This window comes from Tarenaya hassleriana, unplaced genomic scaffold (assembly GCF_000463585.1).
Source record: "Tarenaya hassleriana unplaced genomic scaffold, ASM46358v1 Cleome4, whole genome shotgun sequence".
Lineage (NCBI taxonomy): Eukaryota > Viridiplantae > Streptophyta > Magnoliopsida > Brassicales > Cleomaceae > Tarenaya > Tarenaya hassleriana.
This window is the reverse complement of record NW_010966881.1, coordinates 4,337,541-4,363,067: the sequence shown is the minus strand read 5'-3', so window position 1 is coordinate 4,363,067 and position 25,527 is coordinate 4,337,541. Positions and strand designations below refer to the sequence as shown.

The following is a 25,527-nucleotide window of genomic DNA, read 5'->3' as shown; positions in this document are numbered from 1 at the left end:
TTTACCTGCCGCTAATCGAGAGCGGCTGTCGTTGTCTCCTCCTCTCCCCACGTGGAGTAACGTCAACCGTACGATTTAAAACCCTCTGGATTAATCCAACGGCCAGAAGAAGCTGAAACGCGTCGCTCTCTTCCATTTTTGTTCTCTCGGTTCCGTGGAGAAAAAATAAATAAATTCGAGAGATCCTGCATAGTGCGTAGCATTAAACGAATCCTGCATTAATTCAGCCGTCGGGCGTGTGGTTTATAGTTCCGGTGAACCATGTCCGATGGGTATTACTGTTCGAAGAAGACAGATGATGTCTGTGGAGAGGTGAGTTATGTTTTTCCTCGTCGAAATTATATTTGTTTCATTAGATTTTTCAGACGAATGCTGGGTTCTGGTCTCTGGGTTTGGAGGGAAATTGGGTCCTGTTCGTTTCTTCTACGGGTAGCTCTCCATGCACACTCGTAAATTACTTGTTGGAACAACCATAAACTCGATTTTTGATTATGTTTCATGTGTGCTTTCCTTTATGCAATTTTGTACGGTAAACTTGGATTTGAAATGACGAGAATCTGATAATGGCTTTGTGTGTGTTTTTTTTTTTTTCTGGAAATGCCACTTTTTTTGATCGCCTGAATTAACAGGGGAGCTTGGAATTTTTTGAATTTTCAGACAATGTCCAAGTGGTTATGACTTGGGTTCAATGCAACGCAAGTTATGTTAGAAATCTGGAATCTTCGCCATTTCTGCCGTCATTGTTTTTGAATTTTTTTTCCATCAGTCTGTTGTTCTTCATTGTTGAACTGTTTGGCTTTTTTTTATTATTACTATTATTATTTTGCTGCAGGGATCACGAGCCGCAGCTGTGACGAGGCTTAAGTGTGTTCTCCGAGGTTTCGACATGAAAACCTGCATTGTCCTGTTGGTGGTGATACCCTTTTGTATCTTCTCCATGTATTTGCACGGTCAGAAGGTAACCTATTTCCTCCGGCCGCTTTGGGAATCTCCTCCAAAGCCATTCACTCTCCTTCCACACTATTATCACGAGAATGTGTCCATGGAAACTCTCTGCAAGCTTCACGGCTGGGGAATCCGCCAATTCCCGAGGCGGGTCTTTGACGCTGTCTTGTTCAGCAACGAAAAGGACATTCTAACCATCCGTTGGAACGAGCTTTACCCTTACGTGTCTCAGTTTGTGCTTCTCGAGTCAAACTCGACGTTCACTGGCTTGGTTAAGCCATTGGTTTTCGAGGGCAGTAAGGAACGGTTCAAGTTTGTAGAACCGCGGCTGACTTACGGGACTATTGGGGGACGGTTCAAGAAAGGGGAGAACCCGTTTATCGAGGAAGCATATCAAAGGGTCGCTTTGGATCGGCTGCTTAGAATTGCGGGGATTCAAGAAGATGACTTGTTGATCATGTCGGATGTGGACGAGATCCCGAGTGCCCACACCGTTAATCTTTTGAGATGGTGTGATGATATTCCTCCGATCCTCCACCTTCAGCTGAAGAATTACTTGTATTCTTTCGAGTACTATGTCGACAACAAGAGCTGGAGAGCGTCTATCCACCGGTACCAACCCGGGAAAACTCGGTATGCACATTTTCGGCAGAGTGATGTTAAGTTATCTGATGCCGGGTGGCACTGCAGCTTCTGTTTCCGTCATATAAGCGAGTTCATATTCAAGATGAAAGCGTATAGCCACTCGGACCGTGTCAGATTCTCTCATTACCTGAACCCGAAGAGGATTCAAGAGGTTGTATGCAAAGGGAGTGATCTGTTCGACATGATTCCCGAGGAACACACGTTCAAGGAGATTATCAGTAAGATGGGTCCTATCCCAAGGTCTTATTCAGCAGTCCATCTTCCTTCCCATCTGCTGGATAATGCAGAACAGTACAAATACCTATTGCCTGGGAACTGCTTTAGAGAAAGTGGCTGACATTATTATATGAACATGTTGAAGTGTTCTTGTATAGTTTGAAGCCGCATAGTAGATTTTTCGGGCAGAGACAAAAAGCTTCAGGATCTGTTACTGATGCCTCTGTGACCGTTCTTGAAATGAAGAGCACATCCATCTTGTGTCCGAAAGAAGAGAAAACACCCTGAATATGTTAGATATGTTGCCCAGAAAGAATCTGACAGGATCTTGGATTTAAAAACGGCGTCTCTGTCCATTCCTGTTTCTTCTGATAGAGAGCTTATTTTGGGTAGATGCAATATATCCCAGATTTTTTCCTTCTTCAGGCTAATAATATAACCTTTATTCCGTTCCATCATCTTATAAATACCCTTTTCTCACCCTTGACTTGACCATGTATCCACATTGGCTTATGGATCTTGTCTGAAGAAGCTTTGTTGGCAAAGCATGTTCTTTTGTCAGGTACAAGCAATGTTTGGAGACTTGGATTTTGTTTTTTTAAGATTCTTGTGTGGTTCAGATTCTGGAATTTTCTGAGGGAACGACACCAAGAGATGCCAATGCAGCATCAGGGCAAAGATCTTAGCTTTTTCAAGTTAACTATGTCTTTTTCTTGAGGCGGAATCTTTTGCTAATACTGGCAAAGTGGTGGTGATTGTTCTGTTAGATTCTCCTTGGCTTTGAAAAAGTTACCTTTTCGAACAAGTAAACCCAAGAACCGATTGTCAACGCCTTATCCCCACTCCTAACCATCTCTCTCGTTCTTCTATGTGTCGAACAAAGCACAATTTAAAAAAACAAAAGTCAATCTCACAAGTTTGACTTGAAAATTAGTCCGATTATGATAGAAAACAGGTGACAATGACAGCAAAAATGTAAGAAAAAATTCTCATGGAGAAACGACGACAGATAAAAAAACAACATCCAGGTTCTCAGCTTTTTGCAGTCCATGTTCTTCATTTCCTTTTTTCTGATCTAAAGATCAAACAGGATCTGACCCTAAAGCTGAAGGCTCTGCTCAAATCGGTAGAGATCATCTTCAAATCTAATGGAATAACCGGAAGCCAACCAAGAGTTACTATACAAAGACTGGAACTCTCGAATCTCATGTTTTCAGATTCATTCTTGCAGAACAGAGTTTGAGAAATGTTGTTTCTGCTGCTCTAAAGCTAATCACTGTCCCAATCCTCATCCCTCTGTTTTCCCGTCCTCGGCTTCCTGTCATTCTTATGATTTACAGAACCTCCGTTTCTGTAACTGGGTTTTTTATATTCTGATTCTTTCCTGTGTCTCTCGTCATATGAATAAGCATCTTCGTCTTCATCACGGGTTGATTTGTAATCATCTCTCGAGAACCTGGGCTTGGGTTTATCATCATTTTCGTCTTCTGAATCCCACATTGTGTTATCAAGATCACTAAACATAGTTTCTGATTCAGACACATTCTCATTCTGCCTCACCCGAAGATCACTGCCTCTTCTCTTAAATTCCTCCCTCTGCCTTCCCCTATTCGTTCTAGCTCTGTCAAACTTATGTGGAAGTTCACCGTCTTCATCACCGTCATCAGAATCCCATCCACCACCACCACCACCACCACCACCACCATCATCATCATCATCATCATCATCATCATCACTACCATCAGATGTCCTCTTCATACGTGCATCCATTTCGTTCCTACCCCTGGATCCACCAATGCTACGATCATCGGGTCCATATCTGTGCCTATCAGACCCTGTTGTTCTTCCATTGAACTCTTCTCGGTTCCAATACCTTATTCTACCATATTCTTCTTTTTCCGCGGCTTCCTCAGCTGCCCATTCCTTGTCTGCTGCATCTTCTATTTCAGCTATGAATCTGTCTAGTTCCTCTTGGTCACTATCATCACCCGGTTCTGATTCTTCTCTACTGACACTAGGCCTTTGTTCTGGTTGTTTATCTCCATGGAAGATGTATGGGGTTCCTTCCTTCCTGTCTATGGCATTGAAAAATGTAGAGGCCACCCTCTGGATGCTAGCCATGGCAACTGGATCTTCGGGGTTAACACCCATTCGCCGAAGCTGCTGTTCTATCTTCTTTATGTTCAGCTTCTGAGATTCAAGTGCTTGTTCGAATCTGGCTTTAAACAACGCCTGCAATAGATGCGTATTCATTCATATATTACCACCACAGAACATCTTTCAAGACCGCCTAAACTGTGGAACCACACTCTAAACGTAAAGGCCTCATTTTTCAAGAAGAAAAAAAGAAGCTTTCTACCAAGAATATCAAAGTATATATCTTAAATAATGATATGAACTGAAGAATTGTGCTCCAAGCACAAAGGTCTTGCTTCTAAAGAAAAAGAAAGAAGAAGCTTTGTAACCCTGGAGTGCCTAGACTGACAGAAATATGTTTCTTAAACTGATATTTCCCTCGGTGGACAATTTCTCAAGGTGAGGCTACAATCACAGGCATAAACTAAAAGGAAAAACCAACGAAAAAGAGAGAACAAAAATATGATTTACCTTCCTTTTCGTGAGAGTGTTAACAGGGATTAGGTTTTTGGGCTGCCGGTAGTTTCTGCCACGGAACATAATGATGGTTTTAACGTTATGTACGTTTATGACTATCCCACCGCTCAGCCTCGCAAGCATGGAAGCCATTTCCTTTATCTTTTCTTTAGGAAAGTTATCACAACAGACTTGAACAGTCTCATGAAACTTCCAGTGGAGATGCATATTCTGAACCACTCCCCCAAAGACTCCACGAACACCCACGGGGACATAGTTCTTATTCTTGAAACCGACTTTCTTGTAAGCCTGAAGCTGCTCGGCTGTGAAAAGCTCGGGATCATGCACCGGAGATGGCAGCTCTGGCAGCTCGTATTTCTTGAGCTTTTGCAGTAGAAGCGCCACTTTCTTCTTTGCCTGTGTTGGATTCAACATACAAGAACATTTCATGAAAAGTAAAAATTAAGAACTATGAACTATCCCTATATTCAGTGATCCAATTACCCAATTCATTTCACCGTGTTAAAATCTCCACCTGACAGATATTCCAACTGTCCAACATAATTATCATGTAAAAGAAGCTCTACTCCAACGTTCTTGAGACAAGCGATTCACAAAAGCCTCAAACTTTAGTAAATACGGACACTACCCGTTTATCTAATCAGCCAAACAATCGAGAAATCGATTGTGGTAGTGTCTATCCAATATCCTCTGTTGTAGGTTAGAGGAAAGAGAAGGAGTAAGATACCCTTTTGATGTTGTAAATGAGCCTTTCTTCATCGGTCATGAGCTTCTTCTTCAACTTCTTGGCTCTCCTTATCTCTCTTAGGGTTTTACCAGATTCTTTCCGCATTCGGCTCTCCACTTTGCTCCTCATGCTCCGCCCCCTTGATGTCGACATAGCCCGAGCCCATCCTCTGAAAGGATGATACACAAAAAACGGAAATGAACTCGAACTTCCTTCGCAAGAGCTGCTCGGCTGCATTCCATTCCTCGGAATCAGATTCGTGGAGGCTTCCTTTAACAGCACCGGATTCCTACAAACCGTCGAAAAGAAGATTGAAGTATCACGATTGATCCAGAAACGGACACAAAAACTCAAACCTGGAATTCGGACATTAAGCGAGAAAATTCGAATGTCTAAAGAGCTACTGCAGATGGGTTTACGAGAAACCCCAAAATCCGACAGAAGAAAATGATCGGCTAGGATCTGCAGAAGAAAGAAATTACCTGAAGGAATCAGATTGGAGGACGGACGATGAAGACCATAAATGACTTCTCGAGCAACGCCTGAGCAGGTTCCTCGACGCGAACATCTGTCCAGGTAGACAAACAAGAACAGGAGCGGAGATTTTCTTACAGGAGGACCTGTAACCAGAGCGAGGTTTTGAGGGTTTTAGGGATGAATCTCTCTCAGGCGGGCGATCCGGGTTCGACCAGCGAAATGTTACATACACATATATATATATATATCTTAACCATCCGATGGGCCAATCAAAGCCCAATATTGGCCATTAATATCAAACCTATATTAACCCTAGAAATGCCAGTTTTCTTACAGAGAGGAGAAAGAAACGAACAGGATGTACAACGCGGACACCAGGAGAACCAGACCACGAACACGAACTCTCCGGCCAGTGATCGATCGCGCCCTTCTCTCTCTCTCTCTCCGCCGATCGTCGCGATTTTGCCTTTTCTAGTGAAACGGCGGAATTTCGGAGAGGACCCAGATTGCTTCCCGTGCTCTTGCTCGCACTGAATCTTAGCTCCTCTCGAGAGAGCACTTGGACTGATAAAATTTTGGGCCTCAAGAGTCCAACGAGTAACATCGCTGAGCATCTCTTTGATTTTGGTCCAAATCTTGTGAAGGGGTTGAGTTGAATCCACGAACATTTAAATTTCATCATTTCGCCGCGTACACATGTGTGCGTGTGACTTACCGACAAGAACACAAACAAGCCGAAGACTAAACATGAAACACAAACAACAAAACCTCTATGATATGAAATGAAAAACTGTATAAATAGTCACAAGATTTGAAGAAAAAACATGACTTTAGATTATGTAAACCGACGAAGTTTATGATGATCATTTATATGATCGGCATAGCCTCGAAGACAATATTCTCCTTGCATCATACATATCAGACCCTCGCGGCAGATTAGATAGGCTACAACTACAAAGCCTATAACAGAAAAGAATTCAGATCGGCCCGTGTACGGTGTATCCGCATAATCTTATGTCGGAACTAGAACGAGAACGAGGGCTTGTGTGTTCACTTACAATCATCGGCGTTTGTATAAACATGGTTTTAACTCTGGCCACTCTACTTCCTTCCTCTTCAAATTTGGGTTCTCCTACAAAGCAATAGAGGTTCAGAGTCATAGAAATGGTAAAAGCGTAGCCTCAGGGATATAAATCCAAGCTATGACTAAAACCTAAAAGGACAGGGTCCTCACTGACCTTTTTCTGAAACTGAAATAATATGAACATCTTGTTTGAAAAGTCCTGCATAAAGGGATGTAAGGTAAGGCTCAGTGGAAACAAAAGAACATCTGATTATGGCTGAATTGGGGAATTTATATGATAACTTGCCTTTGAGACCGACGTAAATCCAAGATCACATACTGCCTTCACAAAGGCTTTTGGGTCTGCTCCCCCATTGTTTGGATCAAACCTGCTTTTTACCTCTGCTATGAGAAGCCAACCGCTGTTGAGTGCACCCCAACCAAGGTTAATCAGATGTTCCCTTCTTCTATACATACATACACACCAACCAGGCATGGACATAATCATACAGACAGGCAGGGAAGAAACCAGCCAACCTTGGGCGTAGAACTCTATGTGCTTCTCTGATGTAACTCGAATAGTTGGTTCCCATCAATGAAAGGCAGAATACAGCAACATCAACGGATGAAGATTCAAGCGGAATCTGCCAGAGAAATCACAAAACCATTACCACCACCACCACTAAGCCTGAGAAAAGATAATGAAATAAAGAATGCATTATCGATCACAATGACATACATTGGACATATCGCAGGCAATAACAGAAGGGTCCTTGGCGACAAGGTCAAAGGAGAAAACTTTGTTCTTCACACTCTTTGCAAGCCGCGCATCACCTGAAAGACGGTGCATCAGGACAATATGCTGGAAGAAAATAAGGAGTAAAATGCAGCATACAAGGATCAGAAATCTCACCGCAGCCAAAATCAGCCACAACTAGAGAGGGGCTCCGTGACTTCAGCCAATTTATTATGGTATTAACAGGAAGTTCAGGCCAATGTGACATCTGCTCTTGATAACCTGTGTGATACTGACCAATCAAAGTCAATTATCGGAATAACCATCAAGCACCACAGCCAACAAATTTGTGTGTTTCTTAGCCACACGAATTGAGATTTCCATGATGGAAATAAACATGGAGCGCTTTAGATTCGGTCGGATATTCAACTAAGGATTGAAAAAAGTTGGAAGATGCATTTTCTAGAAGACTGAAATTACAGTTTCAAGCTAATCTTACCATATCAAACATTTCGGGGTCTTCTTTGAAGTAGTCGAGGGCTTCTTTTCCACTGAGAAAACGGTGAAAGGGAATGAATCGAAACGTTTTGGAACTGAAGAAAGCTACTTGAAATTAGTTTGCGACTCCTCGACACAGGCATATTGATCCAACCATAAAGTAGGATCACTAATGCACATCGATTGAAGCTAGAATCTAGATGCATGCTGGTCGGTTTTCTCAGGAAGACATTGATCAAACATACTGTGTCGGTATTGGAACAGTACAGACCAATTCAGTCTGCAATTACTCCAAATTCTCGAGAGCCAAACAGAAGAAAAAGAGCTTACGTGCAAGTGTAGAGCTTCTCGTTGAGCATCCTGAAGTGCCCACCAGCTAACCTCGCTCGAAGCTGCGATTCATAACAACACTCGTGGATCAAAACCTTCGAAAACTTCCATGAAAATAAAAAAGGCTAGAGAAAATATCCAAATAGAAATAGAGAGAGAGAGAGAGAACCATGTCGAGAAAATTAGAGGATTTTGACCGTTTCGATGAGGCGGAAGAACCTCCTTGTTCATGGACTTGGTGGGGTTTGGTCTCTCGTGGACGTTTTTTGTCGTTCTGGTTCTTCGGTGACTGACGGAGCTTCGGATTTAGGGTTTTGCGGTGCTTTTGCCGCTTCCGTTTCCTGCTTTTTCCCTCCTCTTTCATGGCGGACTCCGATACTTCGTTCGTTGCCTTCTCGCACTGACGATTCCGTGCGTTAGGTTAGGGAGAATATATCTAATTATTTTGGGCCATATAATGAAAATAAGCCCAATAGGCTTTCACTGTAAACCCATTTATTTTAGTTCCAGCTTTTCACCGAAAGGAAAAATATACTATGCCAGTTTATGAGTTTTGGCAAATGTAAATTACCCATCAAGAACACTGCCATTATTCATCAAGAATATTATAATCGTCGAGTCTGATCGACTCGACTTTTTTCCTTCACCAAGAAAATGTGAATTACATTTCACACCGCATATTATGTGACATTTATGAACAAAATCGGGAAAAGAGGCAAAAATAAACAATTTTTTTTTTTAAAAAAAAAGAGTTCGGTTATGCGAGTCGGACCAAATAGAACAAAAATATGGAGGGTTATGGTTATGCATGTGGACCGAAGCTAGACAACCCCATCGTTGTGTTCTTTTAGCACGCAAAGACAATAACAATCAGAACATTAACACAAACAAATATTTAAGCAAAACGACAGAAAAAAAATGGTTCAGACAAGATACAAACACATCATAGGGTTTTTTCCCAACCTCGTATCAATGACCTTTAGCATGTTTGTTGCCCCACATCGAAACGGAAAACGGATAAGTGGTGTCAAGATTATTGTATTCTTTTCCTATTTTCCTGTGGCAATCCGCACACTAATACTATGTATCCACAACCAAAACTCGAGGGAAAATTATTATTACTTGTAAGTGAAAAAAGATTGAAGGGCAGACACGGGTTCAAGTTCTACCCTGACCTTCGGTAAAAGCTGTGAGCCACGGCGGCTACTGTTGCGACAGCTCCAAACACGGTGGCTGCCTTAAACACCTGGTCCTTCTCCAGTGACCGGAACAAGCTTGGCAGCTTGGACATTCCTTTCTTCTCGACTGGTTCGGGCTTTTCTTCACGGCAACATGACATCACACCATTTGCACCCTGGCAACAACCTCCCGTGAATCCATCGTTCTCTCGTGTTTTGTTCTCTGCTAAGCCGTTCCCGTTTGGTAGTTTCTGGCCATCCCCTTTTGCGGGTTCGTTTTCAATTAGTCCCATCTGGCCCCTGAGATCAAAGTTGTTTGGTTCAGGTGTCTGAATGATTCTGGTGCTATGTGGAAATAAGGAGAAAATACTGAAACCTAAGCATTCAACGGACAAAAAGATTACATGCTAACTTGTAACTTCGTATTGTTAGCAAACAACATGCTCAGTAACAGTAGAGGCAATACACTAAACACTGATCTCTGAAAGTAGAAGATTACACTATAATACTAGCACTTGCTATTCACTATCAGTGATATTCCACCCAGAGAAAAGATGGAGCCACAAAATTTCACAACACAAGGGAATACATCTCATGCAAGGTTATCAGCTTTGGATGCCATTGAGAATTGTATGCGATATGCGAAAATGTAAACCTGTTTCGGCAGAGATATCTATAGCAGGCTAGAAACAAAAGCAGGAAAACAGACCTCCAAATCCTTTGTATGATTTCTCCTTTTGCAATATGCTGGTCAAGCAATTCAGGCACATCATCAGGAGTCACATAGCCATACCTGCATTCAAATAGCAAGGTCGTCTCATAGTATAACATTTCAATATCTTTTCCGGTATACAAGCGATTTTTCTTACCAATTGCCAGATATATTTCCAGCTGAATCAGGACAGAAGATGATCAAATTGCCAGCATACTTGTGTTGACCGACGTGGGAACAAGGCGAAACGGAGATCTGATCCAGAAGTCCACGTGACACTATCTCCTGCTTGAACGTCTCTATAAGAGGTGGTCCACAAACACCGCATCTCTTGTCCCGACTAGCATGAGCACACACAAATACAAAGGACCCGGTTAACGCCTCCTGGATCCCGTGAGCCCATGGTTTCCCATTAACAAGAACATCTTCAACAAAAGCATCCACATCTGAGTCCTTAAGTCCCCTTCAGCAACAAAAAACAAGACGATAAAGATTATTACCATCTCAAACTGTAACGAAGGAAAGTATGCACATTTCAACCCATTGGTAGAAAACCAGCTTATCCTGTATGTGTTATAGATCCAAAATACTTTTAAACTGAGTAAAATACTTGAAGATCTAGAATCCAACTTCGGCAGTTACTAGAATCTTATGAAAATGGTCTGCAGAAACTAATCAGCTATGATTCAAATCGAACCTCGAAGCGAGAATTAAAACCAAGGCAGTCCAGTCCTAGTCGATCATTTTCAGAAGAAAATTAGTTGAGATTTTTTAAAAAATAAACAGTGCACTCACTTGTATTTGACCATTTCCGGGAAAATCAACACGTCTCCATCCGATTCACCTCCTCCACAGACCGTCAGCTTCGTCTACGGGGAAAAACGACAAAATCAAAGGATGTCTAAGCAAAATATTTGAAACGAGAGACACGAACAGACGAAATCGAGCACTTTTTTTTGGTTAAAGACGAAATCGAACACTTTCTCCACCTCAACAGCGATTTCAGCTTTGCGAGCCTTGAGCGACGAGGCAAGAACCTGCGGGAGACCTTCATCCTCCACGCGTGAAAGCCACGCATCGGGACTCTTGTAGTAGAGGAAAATATGTCGTCCGTATGAAGTAACGGAACCGGCGATGTTGCTGCTATACATCTCCTGCCGCTTGAACCCATACTGCTCGTCCTCTGCGGCTGACACACCGGCGATGTTCTTTGCTTCCGCCATGGAAGAGAAGAGTTTCTCTCTCTAGAAGCTAGGGTTTCTCAGAAACAAATAGAGGAGAGAGAGGTGAAGAAGCGAGGCGATCAAAATGGAGGGGAAAGGGACTTTAAATATCATTTTCATGTCGTATTGGCTGCCAAAACCCCCATCACGTTGGAGAGGCCCCACATAAATGCGGGTCCCATGGGATATGATAAAGTGACGAGGCGGTAAAATTGGCCTTTAACTACCCTTCGATTCGCCCGTCATACAGATTTCTGTGACAGACGGTTACCTTACGTTAACCAATGGATCTTGGTCAACTATAACTTTGTTTATTAGGAACATCACAGGTATTAAATGATTAAATCCCTTTCCATCTACTAATCGTCTTAAAATCACAGAGCTATTTGTCATAATTAATACATTTTCGGTGATAATATAATTATATGTTATGTTGTATAATAGCGAAGAAAGTTCAAAAGTATTAAAAAAATGTAGCCCGAATTCTCAACTACATGCATTAATTGATCCAAAACAATATCAATCGCTTTATTCTATTTTCATAAATATTTTTTAAACAATCTTATTCAAATTCAATTTTAAAAAATTGTTAACCATTCCTATATTGAATCCTAATCCTAATAACCAAATTGGGCACCAAACGCGAACGAAATATATATGAACTTCGTGCTTATATATATATATATATATATATCGTTAATGGCAATCCCACTCGCACCATTATAGTTAAATAGCAATTTAGCCCCTTTAGTTTACAAAATTCTCATATATACCCCCATGTTTCATTTCTTACCTACATATGCGCAAGTAAAAGCCTTAGCAAAACCAAAGAACCTTACTCAGAAGTTCCAACTCTTGTCTACGGAAGGAAAGAAGCTCTTAGCTTGTGATATAGAGCTCCTGCTTTGCAATGAAATAACGTCCGATGAGATCAGCTGTCTCGACGACAAACTGTTCCTGAAACCGACCCATCCGTCTGCTCTCGATATCGATCGATAGATCCTTGAAACTCGGCATCCCTTCCGCCTGAACCCCATCTCCGCATATCAGAAACTGGTTCCCTATTATGAACGATCCCTTCGCTCGTATCGCCACTCCCCCCGACGACCCGTGAGGCTTGCATTGCAGCTTCTCGACCACGTGCACGAGTTTCTCGCCTGGTAAGTCTCCTGCCAGCGTGTCTCTTATGTCTGATAATGCCGAGAAGATCTCGGTTGATCCCTTGTAGTGTTTCCCCGAGAAACTGAAAAGGGAAACCAAGAAACTCTGCGATTTTTTCTGTTTTGGGGGTAAAATAAAGTGACGTTTTTACGTTGATAATAATTATAAATGAGTACGGATGAACACAGGTCGGATACCGAGTTTTCCTGCATACCCGACCTCGGCCTTGCCCTTTCGTATTTCTCTGTCAGACAACCCGGACTCGACCTCGTGAGGGTCGAATACCCAGGGGAGTAAAGCGAGTGCTCACGATACCCGTAAGGATACCCAGTCAGCAAGGGAAGAGGCAACGAAGCTGTGAAGGATGAGGCCAGGTGGGAGGAAAAAGAAAAATACTCGGGCAAGCGGAGGCGAGATAAGGGTCGATTCGGTCAAACCCTAACCCTGATTCTCCAAATTAAACAAAACTCCAACCAAAATTCAGAAAGTGATGGCCTTCCCTCGCTCGCCCCCTCTCCCCTCGAGACCCGAAGCTCGAGTTCTCACCGTCGACAGCTTCGAGCTCGTCTCGTCGGTTGATGAGTACCCAAAATTTCAGGTACCCGATTCGCGGGTAGACAGGATTCTCAAAAATTTCGGGTGTCTCATGCCTACAGTACTGTATGATAATCGCGCCAAAACAAAAAGAAAGAAGAAGGGTGTAACTGTGATCTTGAATCGAGACGGGTTCAGTACCTGAGAGTGGAAGAAGTGTCAGTGTAGAGTGTCTTTGCATGATGCCAAAGCTCGTCAGCTCCATCAAAGAGCGAGTAATAATGTATAGTAAGCATCTGAAACAAACACCACAAAACTAAAATCTTCACTGCACACTTAACATAAAAACACAAAACAATATTGTAAATTCCACACAATTCAAAGAGAGTTAATTATCAGAGACTCACATCTGCTAAATCTTTCAACCTCTGTGTTGGATCAAAGATGCTCCGAACAAAGGCGGCCAAGTCCACTCTTTCGTTTTCATGTTTTGTAATAAAAGGGTGTGACAGAAGCTGTTCAAGCACAAAGAAACGCCTATGAGACAGTCATCCTTATACAGAATCTTTCTTTTCTTTTCTGTTTTTTTAATCAAAGCTTAGATCTTGGAATATCTGAAGAAATAATGCAAAAAGACTGAAAAAAGCACATAAGCTTACACAAAATCCCGTTGTAAAAACCGAATCTTGACAGCAAGCAGTTCAAGTACTGAACTCATTAACAACTAAAGTAATGACCTAGTAAAAATATAGATATTTTGAATAAAACAAAACAAAACCGTGATTCAAATGCTCCAAATGCATTTCAGAAGCAATGCTATACTTCTAAAGTTCAGTTCTTAGAACAAAATCTTCTCCAAAGTCAGCTTTTTTTCCACAGCGATCCCAGGAAAAAAAATGAATAAGAACTGATCACGAGCTGCTGGCCACCATATGTTTATGTTACATAAGGCGACTTGTCTCTATTTACATACCTGATCGGCTGTTGGCCTAGCATCTGCATCCTTCTGGAGGCAAGCATCGATGAACGAGCAAAACTCTGGTGAAAAATCTTTCTTAGAGGGTGTCGGTGACGGATCATCCAAGATCTTCGACCATGCCATATGGAAATATTCAAGTTTTTTACATGAAAGGAATCAACTTAACAAAAAAATGGTACCAAGTTGATTCACCTGCAACATAAGATTGACGGGTCCTTCGTTAGCTGTATATGGGAATTCTCCGGTCCCGCATTCAAGAAGGGCGAGACCGAGGCTCCATATATCGGCTGGATAGGAATAACCCTCGTTCCGGATCCTCTCAGGGGACATGTAGGTGACAGTTCCAACGAAAGTAGCACACTTGCAACCATCATTGCATAAACAAAAAAAAAAAAAAAAAAAAAAAAAAAAAAAAAAAAACCGTGGATTGATACTGTAATTCTAATTCTGTGGTAAAAGAAGCATGAGATTTATCACTAACCATTGCCATTGAATTCTCCAGGCCAGCACTTATGCCAAAATCAGTGATCTTCGGCTCTCCTTTGAGATTTATAAGCAAATTTGCAGGCTTGATGTCTCTATGAACAAGATGTCTGACTCCATGCAAGTAGCTCAGTCCCTTGAAAACATTAGAGACACAAATGGATATCGGGTTAACATGAATGCATTTCTATATCCATGAAAAACATAAATATGCAGCAATAAACTTTCCTCGGATGAATCCCATCATTTGTGTCTCGGAAACAACTAGTGATATGTGTGTCAATCTTAGAGGCACAAATGAAATATATATGGATGGATAAGTATAAATACTTGCAAAAGCTTGAGAAACATAGATGAAAGAACTGGCTCAGGTATCTTCTTCTTGACTTTTAAGACATCTGCAAGAGATCCTCCATCCATATACTCGAGGGCTATGCTGATTTGCCCAGAGTCTGGACTATAGAACGCTCCATGAAATTCCACTAGTCCTTCATAACAAGGAGCCTCGCACAATGTCCGTATCTCGGTGAGTATTTGCTGTCTTTTCTCCTGGATACCCAATCAGTAATAGTTAAGAACAAAGGATTCCAGAGCATAGAAATCAAGAAACTGATCAATGGAAAAACGAAACTTTTATCTGCCCTTATACATAGAGGAGAAACCTTATCCAATGCAATGTCTGTTAACTAAAACAACAATCTTTACCCAAATCATAAGCTAATGTTATCTTAGAGATCAGTATCTTATCCACACCCAGAGTTCTACAGGAGCATTTACCAATAAATATCAAGAGACCAATCCATATTCAGAAAAAAAAAAAAGGAGTCTTTACAATACTTGCGGAGGAGAAAAATATCCAAATTATTGACTACATATCCATCTAGTAGAAAAGAGAAAAGTATTAAGCAACTGGGAATCATGGAAACAAGCATTTTTTTATTTTCCTACCAACTAAATGCATTCATATTTACTCTAGAAGGCAGAAGGAAAATGGGGAAAATAAAAGGGTTCTGCAGTATATACCCTTTCAAAGATATTAATTTTCTTCAAGGCCAGAATTCTATGACCCGGGATATGAACAGCTCTCTGGACAACACTACTAGCCCCGCTGCCTATGGCTCCAAAAACCCGCATTTCGTGTGAAGCACACCGATATGTCTTCTCACAATTATCTGACTCATCGACTGAAGAAGAAGCACATTTTTGCAGCCCGAGCTCATTAATGTTGTAAACTCCATATGATCTACTAAGTAAATTAACGGTTCCACCATCTGATAACTTCACAAGATGATATTTTTTACCACATCAGAAGCTTCATGAAAACCCGGCACGGCATTCTTCTTCTGAATCAAAATGTTTGAACTTACCAAATATGAGTCATTTGGGTCTAAAGTTGAGGATGAAGAGAAACCCTTCTCGACATCAAACAAGGGAGACAGCTTCTTCTTTAGCTCCTCCAGAGCCGCCATGAGAACGATCCTGCAACACCATAGATTAATCAAATACCAAACCTCATGCATTTTCCACTTCCATCGATCATTTATGTTTTAGTTTTTTTTTCTTTTTTCCAATAGTTTTTTTTATCAAAGAAAATTCGTGATGGGTCAACCGAATTCATTTGAAACCGCATGTTCATAGCTCCATGAACCCTTCTTTTTATCTTTTTGTAACTCCTCACTGATCATTGCAATCGAAAAAATCAAAGACCTAAACAATGATAGCGATCTAAATATCACCAAAAAAACAGAACTCAAAGAAATTAAGTTTAACCATTCTAGACCCACGATCAAAAAACCTACCACAATTTAATACCCAGAAGAACGATTTGTGATTAACAGTTAAAAACCCAGAAGAGATCAAGAGAAAAGTCGGAGGAAGAAAAGAAAAAAAAGATGAACATCTCTCTTACAGTTACCCTTTTGTGTCGAAATTCGCTTCTTTGTCAAAATTCGTCGCTTCCGATTACCCTTTTCTCCTCCTTCCGAATGCGTTTCCTTTTTATCGATGCCCTTGAGAAGTTGAGATGCGGGAACGGAGCTTTAACGTTTTCCCGAAGAGAACAGCTTGTGTTCTATGGGTAGAGTGAGAAACTACGTGTCGTCTTAATAAGCTTAAACAGTGCGGAGTTTAAACTTATACGGACCCAATTTCTTATACAGTAAAATTATGGGATTATTGGGCCTTAGAGGCCCTTCATATCATTCTTGATATGGGCAAGGGGCCCCGATAAGCGATTTCTATTTGCCGCGATTTTATTAATTTTTTCTTCTTATTTTATTTTTCAAGGTTCAAACATGAATTGTATTTTCCAGGTCTGAATTAAAAGTTCACTAATATTTTATAATTAAAATCAAAGTGGATATACCAAATTTCTAAGATAAATAAATTATCTTGGGATAAAATGACCGGGATGTTTCTGTTCCATACTATCATTCTAAACTTCAAATAAAACTACAGGCCCTGAACCAGACAACGAAAACTGTATACAGTTGAACTCCATAACCACTAAAAAAAAAAACGGGTAAAAATTTTCAAATTCCTGTTCTTTTCACCTGAACGCCTAACAGCTGGAAAACAAGACAATGCTTGTTGCTACGATGGGCAAAAGAGTGACAAATCCGAATCCGAAACCGTGTCTCTTTTGTTACATCCTCTGAACACTTAGAGGAAAAGCCCTTACTTTAGATTATGTAAAGCTGCCAGCCAAAAATTGTAATGTTTCGCCAATCGGCACGAAACGATCTCTAGACGAAACCAAAAAAAAAAAAAAGAGTTCCGAGACAAATATTACCTCACTGTACAACAAGCCCTTGATCATCTTTTTCCGACCAATCATTCCGCAGATCCGATCCTCATCGTTTCCTCGGACTGTTTCTCTTCATCTGTTCCAACAGCCTCGGAAGCCTCATTGTTGTCCCTTCCATCGTCCTCTCGGTTATCAGAAGCTTCTTCCACAGAAACATTCTTATCCTGAACGTGAGTGTCATGTGATTCTTCTTCCCCAGAAACATTTGTAGTGATCGGGTCGGAAGAAGAAGATTCCGCTGCTTTAGTGACGTTTTGAACAGAAGATGACTTCCCCGAGTTTCTCAGGTCTTTACCGGTTTGCCGTGTTACCCACACGAGCTGCAAGACGTTCCCTTTCCAACACTTGCCGTTGGCAAACGCATTCTCCGCTGCACTGCGTTTCGAAAACGTAACATGGATTTCACGGTTTTTGTTAGATGTATCCTTTTCCTTGGCTCCACCACCATCGCTCGGTCCCTCGTCTTCTATGTCCACTTTGGAAATCTCGCCAAAGGCCGAGAAGTGTTCCTTTAAGACATCAACCTGGGAGGAACAAAGTAAGGAGTTCAAAATCAGACATGATCAACCGATATCGCACCAGCATGGATTGCGAACGAGTGCAACGACAGGGTCGGTTTTCTCTCTAATCAAATGGATATGGAATTTGTTAATTGAGTGGATAAAAAAAGAAACTGAAAATACGAAAAGGGGACATACATCAGCTAAACCAGTAGGTAAAGGAGGAACCACTTTGATGGTAGTGGTGCGGTTGTCCAGCTTGAATCGATTCACCACAGGAGTGCTCATACTCGTCCCAAAGGGATAAGTTCGCTGCTTCACGTTTTTTGATTCTTGCAATGGTGTTTCCGTGATTAGCTTAAAGGTGGGCACCGATTTCTGGGCAAGTTTACTACTCTTCTGTGCCAAAGACTCCGATTTTGGTGACGGAGTGGAAGCATTGGGATCAGCCAGCGTACCCACTTTAAGGCGCTTTGAAGCCGGCTCTTCATTTTCATCACCCTTGACGACCGTTGTCTGAGAAGATTTAGAACAAAGATTAGAGACAGACGATAAAAGGTATTACAAGACGAAAAGTATTCATACAACATGCTTCTGAATCTATTCATAATCAAACGCAACATGGATAAGTCCAAGCTATATTCTGATCTACAGTTCGCCTACCATAATAGCATTTTGCATCATTTTTAGTTTTCAAAAAATGTTTCTGAGATAAATAATCCTATTATGTCGGTACTTGTGTTTCAGTTGCTTTTCAGGTTTAAATATTTCCACCTGAATGACATTTTTCCCTTTCAAAAGAAAGGCATATAACAGAACTGATTCACAGTAAGATTTGGTTACTAGTTCTTACATTTTTTTCGAGTTTGGCCAACTGTTTGCGGAATTCATTACGTTTCTGCTCCAACATTTCCTGCTTTTTCCGGAGTTCCTCCTTCAGCTGCTCGAGAGCTTCTGATTTTTTCTGCTGAGGTGGCACCTTGGGAACGTTAGTGACCATAGGCTTAGCCTGCTCAGAGTATGGAGCTTCACCAGTGTGGAGAACAGGACCCTTCAGAGCGGCAGAAACATGGTTGCTCTTTGATGTTGTTGCAATAAGAAATTTGTTTTGTCCTCCAGAAGATACAATACCATGGCCGGTCACAGTTGCACCATTTCCAGTGCTCAGGCCATTATCTTGGATGCTATCCCTATTTGCCCACCAAAGTTTGATAAAGCGGTTACCCATTACAGCATCAGGTGCCTTGAGAGCAGCAACGGCCTCTTCGCGCTTAGAGAACTGAACAAATGCTCGCTCACTGTTTAAGTGAATACGAATGTCAATAACCTTTCCAAATTTCTGAAAATGGGCGAGAAGGAGCTCCCTCCTGTTGCTCTCACGGGGAACCCCATTGACAAATAGCGTCCGCATTGCCTTCTGAGAGTGTTTCCTTGTATCGGTTATCGCATCATTAAGTGCCTTGGATGAATCAATTTTGGAAACAGTTTCACCAGCAAGATTCCGCTTTCCTTGTCTAGATGAACTGAATGAGACCTCCTTGACTTGATCTTCGAGACCACACAATGAATTCAATGTTGCATCAGCTTCCCCTTTGAAATTCCCTTCATCTTTTGAACCACAGATTCTGCCCCAAACAGATTGACTAATGCTTCTTGAGTTTCTGATACCACACAAATTTTCAGTTTCATCTCGGTTACCATCACCCACTGTTGCTACAGTTTCATCAATGCCATGTGGGCCAGACATTGCACCTGAAGTTTCACCAGCATTGTTGTTCCATAAAGGTTGATCAGGGTCATAAAAATCAGTTCCAACAGCGCCAGGATAGCCTTCAACAGTCATTCCACCCTCGTTATTTTTTCCATTAACCCCTTTAGCATTCATATATGTAGAAGAGCTACCAAAATGGGTAGGCACAGATTTAGAAGAAGCTGCCAGAAGAGGTGCACCAGGGAGTGTAACTGGAAGGTTGAATTGTGAAAGACTCTGCATGAATGCCAAACTGAAGAAAATTAATCACAGCAAACTGAATTTTACACCAGAAAGAGAATAATGTAATAGGAGGATATTCACACAATACAATGTTTCAGAAAACCGCTAGCATGATGTGCAACTAGCAGACAGGAAATGAAATCTGACAGTTTCAGAATGCCTTGTTAACTAGAACCAACAGTGAAATAGAGATTGAGCTTATATACTTAATTTCATGGCCAACAAACAGCATTCAATGCCTAAGGGCATGAAAAGGTCATACTCTCTAGCAGCATAATCAAGAATAATAGCAGCAGGAAAGTTTTAATCACAGCAGGAGTCAGGACTGAACAAAAGGTACTCAATTATCCAAGAAAAGCTCTTGGTTCAAAATATTGAAGAGAAAAGAATTCGAGCAACTTGGGAAAAAAAGGCACCTGAACATCGTCAACAACAATGCGATTCACTCCATGCTCCATGGGGCATGTGTCTCCTCTGAGACAAAATCCAAGCTCCTCAAAGTCTCTACACCGTTGCCGAGGAACAGGAAGGTTGAGTGGAGAATTTAAGGGTGGTCTGAGAGACCCTGGCAGACCAATTGGGTGGAGAGTATCTAAGCCACCAGTTGGAATCCCAGGAAGCATTCCAAAAGCAGGCCATGGTGCATTTTGTGCGGTTGAAACACCAGATAGTCCCCTTCCTCCAAATATACCAGGATTCATACCGCCAACTTGGACCATATGAGATGAGAGATCAACAGGGTTGAACCTGGAACCACGCTGGGCCCAGGAACCATAGTCTCTCCCTCTACCTCTTCCAGGACCGGTGTCCCTAGAAAAAGTTTGGTTTGGCCTAATCCTTTGGTTTGAATCAAACTGTACACGTGCTGCACCACCTGGATGCCACTTTTCATGATCATTAAGAGAATTCCCATTTTCAGAATGTCTATTATTTTTCCTGTGAGGCCTTGTGAAAATCTGATCTGAACTATCTCGTTCCAAGGACTGAGACCTTGTTTCTTTCCTACGATGCTTATGGTTGCGATCATCATCCTCCTCCTCGCTGATTTCCTGCTCCTCCGGATCACTCATACACTCGGGAGGAGATAGCACTCGTTGCTTCGGAGAGGAAACAGAAAGTTCCATTTATCCTCTAGAAACCACAGAGCTTGTGATATTTCATACCAAACTCTGAAACAGTTTAATGTCCATCAAATTATTGCACAAACAGTAAAATAAAAAAAATAGAAAAACGAGGATGAAATTCTTTGCAGTCTTATAGAACATAAGTAAATAGAATTATTCCCCTCCAAACCCTAATGAGCGATATCCACAATCAATCCTCAACAACAATTACCAACTTAACCTTTCCCCCTACCGATTTGAAACAAAAAGACCAACTCCCAAGATCCAACAAATTAACCTAGAACAGCACGGTTCATACTGCGCACAAGCTATTGGATTAAGCTCCTAATTTCCACCACTGGAAAACCCTAATCAATCATGAGGCTCCAGGGAGCTCCAGGGAACAACAATTAGTAGCAGGAAACTTAGGGTTTATACGGAAAACTCACAAACGCGGATTAAAATGGAAAAGCGATAGAGAAAACAATATCTTACGAATTCTTCCAAAACAATCGGAGGACCAATGATTTTATCGCTCTTTTCCAGAGCCAATAGGCGGAATTAAGCGTGATTTTCCGACACGAGAGACAAACCTACTCCACGAAACAATGGAGGAGCATGTCGGGAACGGAAATTAACGAGAGCGGTGGAGAGGAAGATTGCGGGATCGTGAATTGGAAGCAATCCGAGTCGGAGTTTTCCACCGTCGGACCGAAAACGACGCAACGAGAAACCTGAGATTCACGCCGCCGATGACGACTGCTCCATCGTCGTCAAGGGTTTCAAGGAGCTGAGGAACAGCAGAGGAGAGGGGGAGAGGAGAGAGAGAGAGCTTTCTTTTATTTTTAACAAAATAAAATGTGCAGTGAATAAACAAGGCTAGGTGAGGACGGAAATCTGGGTTTAATCCCCCAATGTTTTCATATTTTCATTATGACCCCACTATATGTATTCATTTTCGTTTGTGCCTCGACATTTTCCAAACTTCCTGTGAATTAAAAATTTTGGTATTTTTATTGCATGTCTCGTTTCAAAGATATGTGTACACGTCACGATATTTAATCTTATAAAGAAAAGATAATTAGGATATAATTTTATTTTTGCTTCAGTTTTATTGAGATTACTATGGATATGCAACTTTTTTGCTATTTCACAATTATTAGAAAAAAACCTAATAAATTACTAAAACTAATATACAAGTATATATACAATCAAAGTGGGCTTGGACAAATAAAAGCCCAAAGAACAAATAGAATAAAATTTTACCAAAAAAAAAAATAAAATGAAAAGCCCACAATGATGACAAAACCGAAGACGAAGCCTCTGAATCAGGGAGCATTGCTCAGCGGATTCTCTTCCCGAAAATAAATTCTTCTGAGGTAAATCTTTCATTTTTCGCCTTCGATCCTCCCTAAGCTTAGCTGTTCGTCGGTTCATCATGTAGTCTCACGTTTCGATCGATGCCTCGTTTGATTTTCCATTTGAGTTGTTTTGATCGATCCTTTAAGCATTTGGCTCTGTGGTTCTGGATTTATGATTCGATCCATTTTCTGCTGTCACATCTTCAGAAGTTGCTTAGAGGATCGTGTTTTCTGGATTTTGATCTTTGTTTCCGCTTCTGTTTGGTCGAATTCTCGCGTGTCTGCGCTGTGCTTAGATCTTCGACGTTGGATTATTGCTTTGTGAGAGATTCTTGATCCAGTTTCATTAGTTTCATATTTTCTCTTACTCCATGTTGTTTACCTCTTTTTATTTGAGGTTTATTCGATGTACTCTTTGTCTGTGATTTGAATTCGCTGCGCTTTATTGGATGGTTATGTTTGCGTATATGGTGAATGGTTATTAGGTCTATAGAGCAAGACAGACATGGGGCTGAGCTTCACTAAGCTGTTTAGCCGGCTTTTTGCCAAGAAGGAAATGCGTATTCTGATGGTTGGTTTGGATGCTGCTGGTAAGACTACCATTTTGTACAAGCTGAAGCTCGGTGAAATTGTCACCACGATCCCTACCATCGGTAAGGGGCGATTATCTCGTGAAGCTTTTGTAATCTCATCTTATATGATGACCTCTGAGTTGAGTTCTCTGCCCTTCTGATGACACTTTGAACTGGAATTGGGTTCTTATGTTAACCGCTGAAAACCCGAATTGTTGCTGAATCCTTTCTAGAAACTTCCCTGAAAGTTTATTGTGCAACCATAAAGCTTCTTTGCTCTCTCAGACGTCGGTTCTGCTTCTGTAATATTAATATATACATAACTATATTGCAGAACTAATTTAGATGTAGAAGGATTTTACTCGTTATGACTGATTGATTGTTTTTGCAGCACTAATTTAGATGTAGAAGGATTTAACTCGTTATGACTAATTGACTGTTTTTGGCAGGATTCAATGTCGAGACAGTTGAGTATAAAAACATCAGCTTCACTGTATGGGATGTTGGAGGTCAGGACAAGGTAGACATCTTGAAATTAACTGTGGCATTGATGATTGGTCATTGGTGAAGTTCATTCTCTGGTCTCGGGAAAATTCATCTGCCCATAGGTTTTTATGTACTATGTGGGTTCGTTTGGAATTTGGATTTTTTAAGTTCCGTACTTATCACTGTAGTAATGATGGTTCAAGTTGACATGTTTGATCCTCTCGATCTCGTATTCTTCTGGAACTGTTTTTCCAAGTTCCAAATGATATCCTGAGCAATTTTTGATGGTTTTAAATTTTAATAACAGATCCGTCCATTGTGGAGGCACTACTTCCAGAACACCCAGGGTCTTATATTTGTGGTGGACAGTAATGACAGGGATCGTGTTGTCGAGGCAAGAGATGAATTGCACCGTATGTTGAATGAGGTTGGTGAATTCTTTATCAATTCCTTCCTCCAAATTTATCTGCTCGATACGGTTTTGAGGTTCAGTTGTCTGTCTCTTTCCAACATTTTTCATCTGGAATCATACCTCTGTTGTCTGGCTTTCCTTACGATAATTATCATCTTGAACTTCTTCTATCGATTTCCACATTTTCGAGGTCGTGTATGAACTAGTTCCTTGATCCCAAAGCACTCCTATGTTGAAAATGTCCATCTGGTTGAGCACCGAACTAATCCGTACTAAACCAGATATGCATTCTAATAGAGCGAAGACCGATTTCCTGCACACATCTTTATATATTATCATGTCTTTGTAATTCCTCTTCTCCTTGTCTTGCTTTAAATCTCGCTGCAGGATGAACTGAGAGACGCTGTTCTGCTAGTGTTTGCAAACAAGCAGGATCTTCCCAACGCGATGAACGCCGCGGAAATAACCGACAAGCTCGGGCTCCATTCTCTTCGGCAGCGCCATTGGTAAGAGACCTTTCTTCATTCACAGCTTCTGAATTTTGAATCTCGGCTCGTCGTTAGATACGTAACCCTAACACTCTCGGATATTGCAGGTACATACAGAGCACTTGTGCCACGTCCGGGGAAGGCCTTTACGAGGGCCTCGACTGGCTTTCCAACAACATCGCTAGCAAGGCAAGTGTGTGTGTGTAACTCGTAGCGAGATCTTTCTTTACAGTTATCGAACGCGACCCTCTCTGTTTTCCTTCTTCTTCGTTGTTGGTGTTAACAATTTTCAAACGGGTTTCGAATTCTATTGTTTTTCAGGCGTAAGAGCAAAAGGTACGAGCCTCCTGGAGAAAACATCGTATGATGAATGATATGATTCTTCTCCTCATTCTTTTATTTCAACCCTTTTTTTTGTGTGCGCGCGCGCGCGTCTTCTTTGTTTGGAGTTGTCGTCGTCAGACCCCTGGATGTTCAGTGATCTCTCAACCACATAGATAAAATCCAAATCCTCTCCGTTCGTTTTTCAGCTCGTGGGGCCCACTGGTAGTTAAGATTGTCATCAGTATCCATTCTCATTATTCGACGTGCCAGCAAATGTAAATTCGCGTGGGAAAAAAAAGGCGCTTTGGAACGAATTTACACGTATAATATACATGGACACATAGAGAGAGAGAGAGAGATGTGAGCGTATGCAGGAGAATTTGCAGCCATGCCCATGCATGCATGTCTATCATGCATCTATATCCACAAACGCGTCAGTAGGTGCCTTAACATAAACATATGCACGATTTTCACACTTACACATGCATGCGCATGTATAGAAACGCGTAGACATGGCGGGTGCTTGCCCATGCAACCATGCATGTATGGGATGCTAATAATACGAGAGAGACTGGGTCTCGAGGCTACCATGTGTTTTTTTAAATTATTATAGGACAAAAAAAATAAAATTAATTCATATGCGATTAATTACTTTATAAATTCAGCTTATAGAGTAATATAAATTTAGAGTTAAATTAACGGTTCTTAATATTAATAACGTGGGCGAATTTCATCTTGCAAACTCTCTCTATAAAAAGCCGCAGCTACCCACACCACACTCAATACATCACCATACTGCTCTCTCTTTCTCTCTCCTCCTCTCTAACAGCATACATAAATATTTCAATAGTAAAGTAGTAAATATATATATATATATATATAATTGTACTGAAAGTACAAAGAATATATAATAATTTCAAGAGAAGAAGGAAACAATGGAAAAAATAGGAAGCAGCGGTTCA

The 25,527-nt window shown here is 41.2% G+C and overlaps 8 protein-coding genes across 18 annotated transcripts in view; 3 read left to right on the top strand and 5 right to left on the bottom strand.

The window, feature by feature from the left end:
- The first annotated feature begins 168 nt into the window (after nucleotides 1-168).
- On the top strand, nucleotides 169-2,611 carry LOC104823953. Of its 3 annotated transcripts, none has more exons than XM_010555763.1 (2): nucleotides 169-312; nucleotides 833-2,611. In XM_010555763.1, the coding sequence occupies exons 1-2, from the start codon at nucleotides 262-264 to the stop codon at nucleotides 1,925-1,927; spliced, it is 1,146 nt and encodes a 381-aa protein (XP_010554065.1). In that variant the 5' UTR covers nucleotides 169-261; the 3' UTR covers nucleotides 1,928-2,611. The 3 variants fall into 3 exon arrangements, with proteins under 3 accessions (XP_010554065.1, XP_010554067.1, XP_010554066.1); XM_010555765.1 differs by having other exon boundaries at nucleotides 169-346; nucleotides 849-2,611; XM_010555764.1 differs by having other exon boundaries at nucleotides 225-312; nucleotides 658-2,611.
- Nucleotides 2,612-2,716: 105 nt separating this feature from the next.
- On the bottom strand, nucleotides 2,717-6,143 carry LOC104823954 (uncharacterized CRM domain-containing protein At3g25440, chloroplastic). 2 transcript variants are annotated; one of them, XM_010555766.2, is made up of 5 exons: nucleotides 5,958-6,143; nucleotides 5,629-5,766; nucleotides 5,147-5,435; nucleotides 4,414-4,815; nucleotides 2,717-4,038 (listed from the first exon to the last, which is right to left on the bottom strand). In XM_010555766.2, the coding sequence occupies exons 2-5, from the start codon at nucleotides 5,712-5,714 to the stop codon at nucleotides 3,076-3,078; spliced, it is 1,740 nt and encodes a 579-aa protein (XP_010554068.1). In that variant the 5' UTR covers nucleotides 5,715-5,766; nucleotides 5,958-6,143; the 3' UTR covers nucleotides 2,717-3,075. The 2 variants fall into 2 exon arrangements, with proteins under 2 accessions (XP_010554068.1, XP_010554069.1); XM_010555767.1 differs by having other exon boundaries at nucleotides 5,979-6,046.
- Nucleotides 6,144-6,241: 98 nt separating this feature from the next.
- Nucleotides 6,242-8,665, bottom strand: LOC104823955 (ribosomal RNA-processing protein 8-like). Of its 3 annotated transcripts, none has more exons than XM_010555772.1 (10): nucleotides 8,420-8,665; nucleotides 8,251-8,312; nucleotides 7,922-7,973; nucleotides 7,600-7,714; nucleotides 7,426-7,520; nucleotides 7,224-7,330; nucleotides 6,994-7,108; nucleotides 6,862-6,906; nucleotides 6,682-6,755; nucleotides 6,242-6,333 (listed from the first exon to the last, which is right to left on the bottom strand). In XM_010555772.1, the coding sequence occupies exons 1-9, from the start codon at nucleotides 8,612-8,614 to the stop codon at nucleotides 6,684-6,686; spliced, it is 858 nt and encodes a 285-aa protein (XP_010554074.1). In that variant the 5' UTR covers nucleotides 8,615-8,665; the 3' UTR covers nucleotides 6,242-6,333; nucleotides 6,682-6,683. The 3 variants fall into 3 exon arrangements, with proteins under 3 accessions (XP_010554074.1, XP_010554073.1, XP_010554072.1); XM_010555771.1 differs by lacking the exon at nucleotides 6,242-6,333 and adding an exon at nucleotides 6,434-6,583; XM_010555770.2 differs by lacking the exon at nucleotides 6,242-6,333 and having other exon boundaries at nucleotides 6,434-6,755; nucleotides 8,420-8,664.
- Nucleotides 8,666-9,109: 444 nt separating this feature from the next.
- LOC104823951 lies at nucleotides 9,110-11,454 on the bottom strand. Its single transcript, XM_010555757.1, has 5 exons — nucleotides 11,130-11,454; nucleotides 10,936-11,009; nucleotides 10,298-10,603; nucleotides 10,138-10,221; nucleotides 9,110-9,728 (listed from the first exon to the last, which is right to left on the bottom strand). The coding sequence occupies exons 1-5, from the start codon at nucleotides 11,361-11,363 to the stop codon at nucleotides 9,416-9,418; spliced, it is 1,011 nt and encodes a 336-aa protein (XP_010554059.1). The 5' UTR covers nucleotides 11,364-11,454; the 3' UTR covers nucleotides 9,110-9,415.
- A 605-nt stretch (nucleotides 11,455-12,059) lies between these two features.
- Nucleotides 12,060-16,601, bottom strand: LOC104823949 (mitogen-activated protein kinase kinase 3). 3 transcript variants are annotated; one of them, XM_010555755.2, is made up of 10 exons: nucleotides 16,430-16,601; nucleotides 15,888-15,999; nucleotides 15,544-15,798; nucleotides 14,851-15,069; nucleotides 14,519-14,656; nucleotides 14,230-14,397; nucleotides 14,032-14,145; nucleotides 13,466-13,573; nucleotides 13,260-13,354; nucleotides 12,060-12,606 (listed from the first exon to the last, which is right to left on the bottom strand). In XM_010555755.2, exons 2-10 carry the CDS (start codon nucleotides 15,987-15,989, stop codon nucleotides 12,243-12,245), a joined length of 1,563 nt encoding a protein of 520 aa, XP_010554057.1. In that variant the 5' UTR covers nucleotides 15,990-15,999; nucleotides 16,430-16,601; the 3' UTR covers nucleotides 12,060-12,242. The 3 variants fall into 3 exon arrangements, with proteins under 3 accessions (XP_010554057.1, XP_010554056.1, XP_010554058.1); XM_010555754.2 differs by having other exon boundaries at nucleotides 16,436-16,601; XM_010555756.2 differs by lacking the exon at nucleotides 16,430-16,601 and adding an exon at nucleotides 16,320-16,340.
- Nucleotides 16,602-17,015: 414 nt separating this feature from the next.
- On the bottom strand, nucleotides 17,016-21,776 carry LOC104823948 (zinc finger CCCH domain-containing protein 41-like). Of its 2 annotated transcripts, XM_010555753.1 has the most exons (6): nucleotides 21,418-21,776; nucleotides 20,236-20,988; nucleotides 18,680-19,813; nucleotides 18,025-18,342; nucleotides 17,312-17,850; nucleotides 17,016-17,216 (listed from the first exon to the last, which is right to left on the bottom strand). In XM_010555753.1, the coding sequence occupies exons 2-5, from the start codon at nucleotides 20,941-20,943 to the stop codon at nucleotides 17,353-17,355; spliced, it is 2,658 nt and encodes an 885-aa protein (XP_010554055.1). In that variant the 5' UTR covers nucleotides 20,944-20,988; nucleotides 21,418-21,776; the 3' UTR covers nucleotides 17,016-17,216; nucleotides 17,312-17,352. The 2 variants fall into 2 exon arrangements, with proteins under 2 accessions (XP_010554055.1, XP_010554054.1); XM_010555752.1 differs by having other exon boundaries at nucleotides 17,016-17,850.
- Nucleotides 21,777-22,216: 440 nt separating this feature from the next.
- Nucleotides 22,217-24,770, top strand: LOC104823947 (ADP-ribosylation factor). 3 transcript variants are annotated; one of them, XM_010555749.1, is made up of 7 exons: nucleotides 22,217-22,301; nucleotides 22,769-22,936; nucleotides 23,305-23,375; nucleotides 23,649-23,768; nucleotides 24,141-24,259; nucleotides 24,349-24,430; nucleotides 24,563-24,770. In XM_010555749.1, exons 2-7 carry the CDS (start codon nucleotides 22,789-22,791, stop codon nucleotides 24,566-24,568), a joined length of 546 nt encoding a protein of 181 aa, XP_010554051.1. In that variant the 5' UTR covers nucleotides 22,217-22,301; nucleotides 22,769-22,788; the 3' UTR covers nucleotides 24,569-24,770. The 3 variants fall into 3 exon arrangements, with proteins under 3 accessions (XP_010554051.1, XP_010554053.1, XP_010554052.1); XM_010555751.1 differs by lacking the exon at nucleotides 22,217-22,301 and adding an exon at nucleotides 22,315-22,362; XM_010555750.2 differs by lacking the exon at nucleotides 22,217-22,301 and adding an exon at nucleotides 22,315-22,604.
- A 633-nt stretch (nucleotides 24,771-25,403) lies between these two features.
- Nucleotides 25,404-25,527, top strand: part of LOC104823946 (transcription factor MYB21-like) — a 1,661-nt gene continuing 1,537 nt past the window's right edge. The window contains exon 1 of the mRNA XM_010555748.2: nucleotides 25,404-25,521. Coding sequence (XP_010554050.1) covers nucleotides 25,501-25,521 — 21 coding nt within the window. The 5' untranslated portion in view covers nucleotides 25,404-25,500. The remainder of the gene's footprint in view (nucleotides 25,522-25,527) is intronic.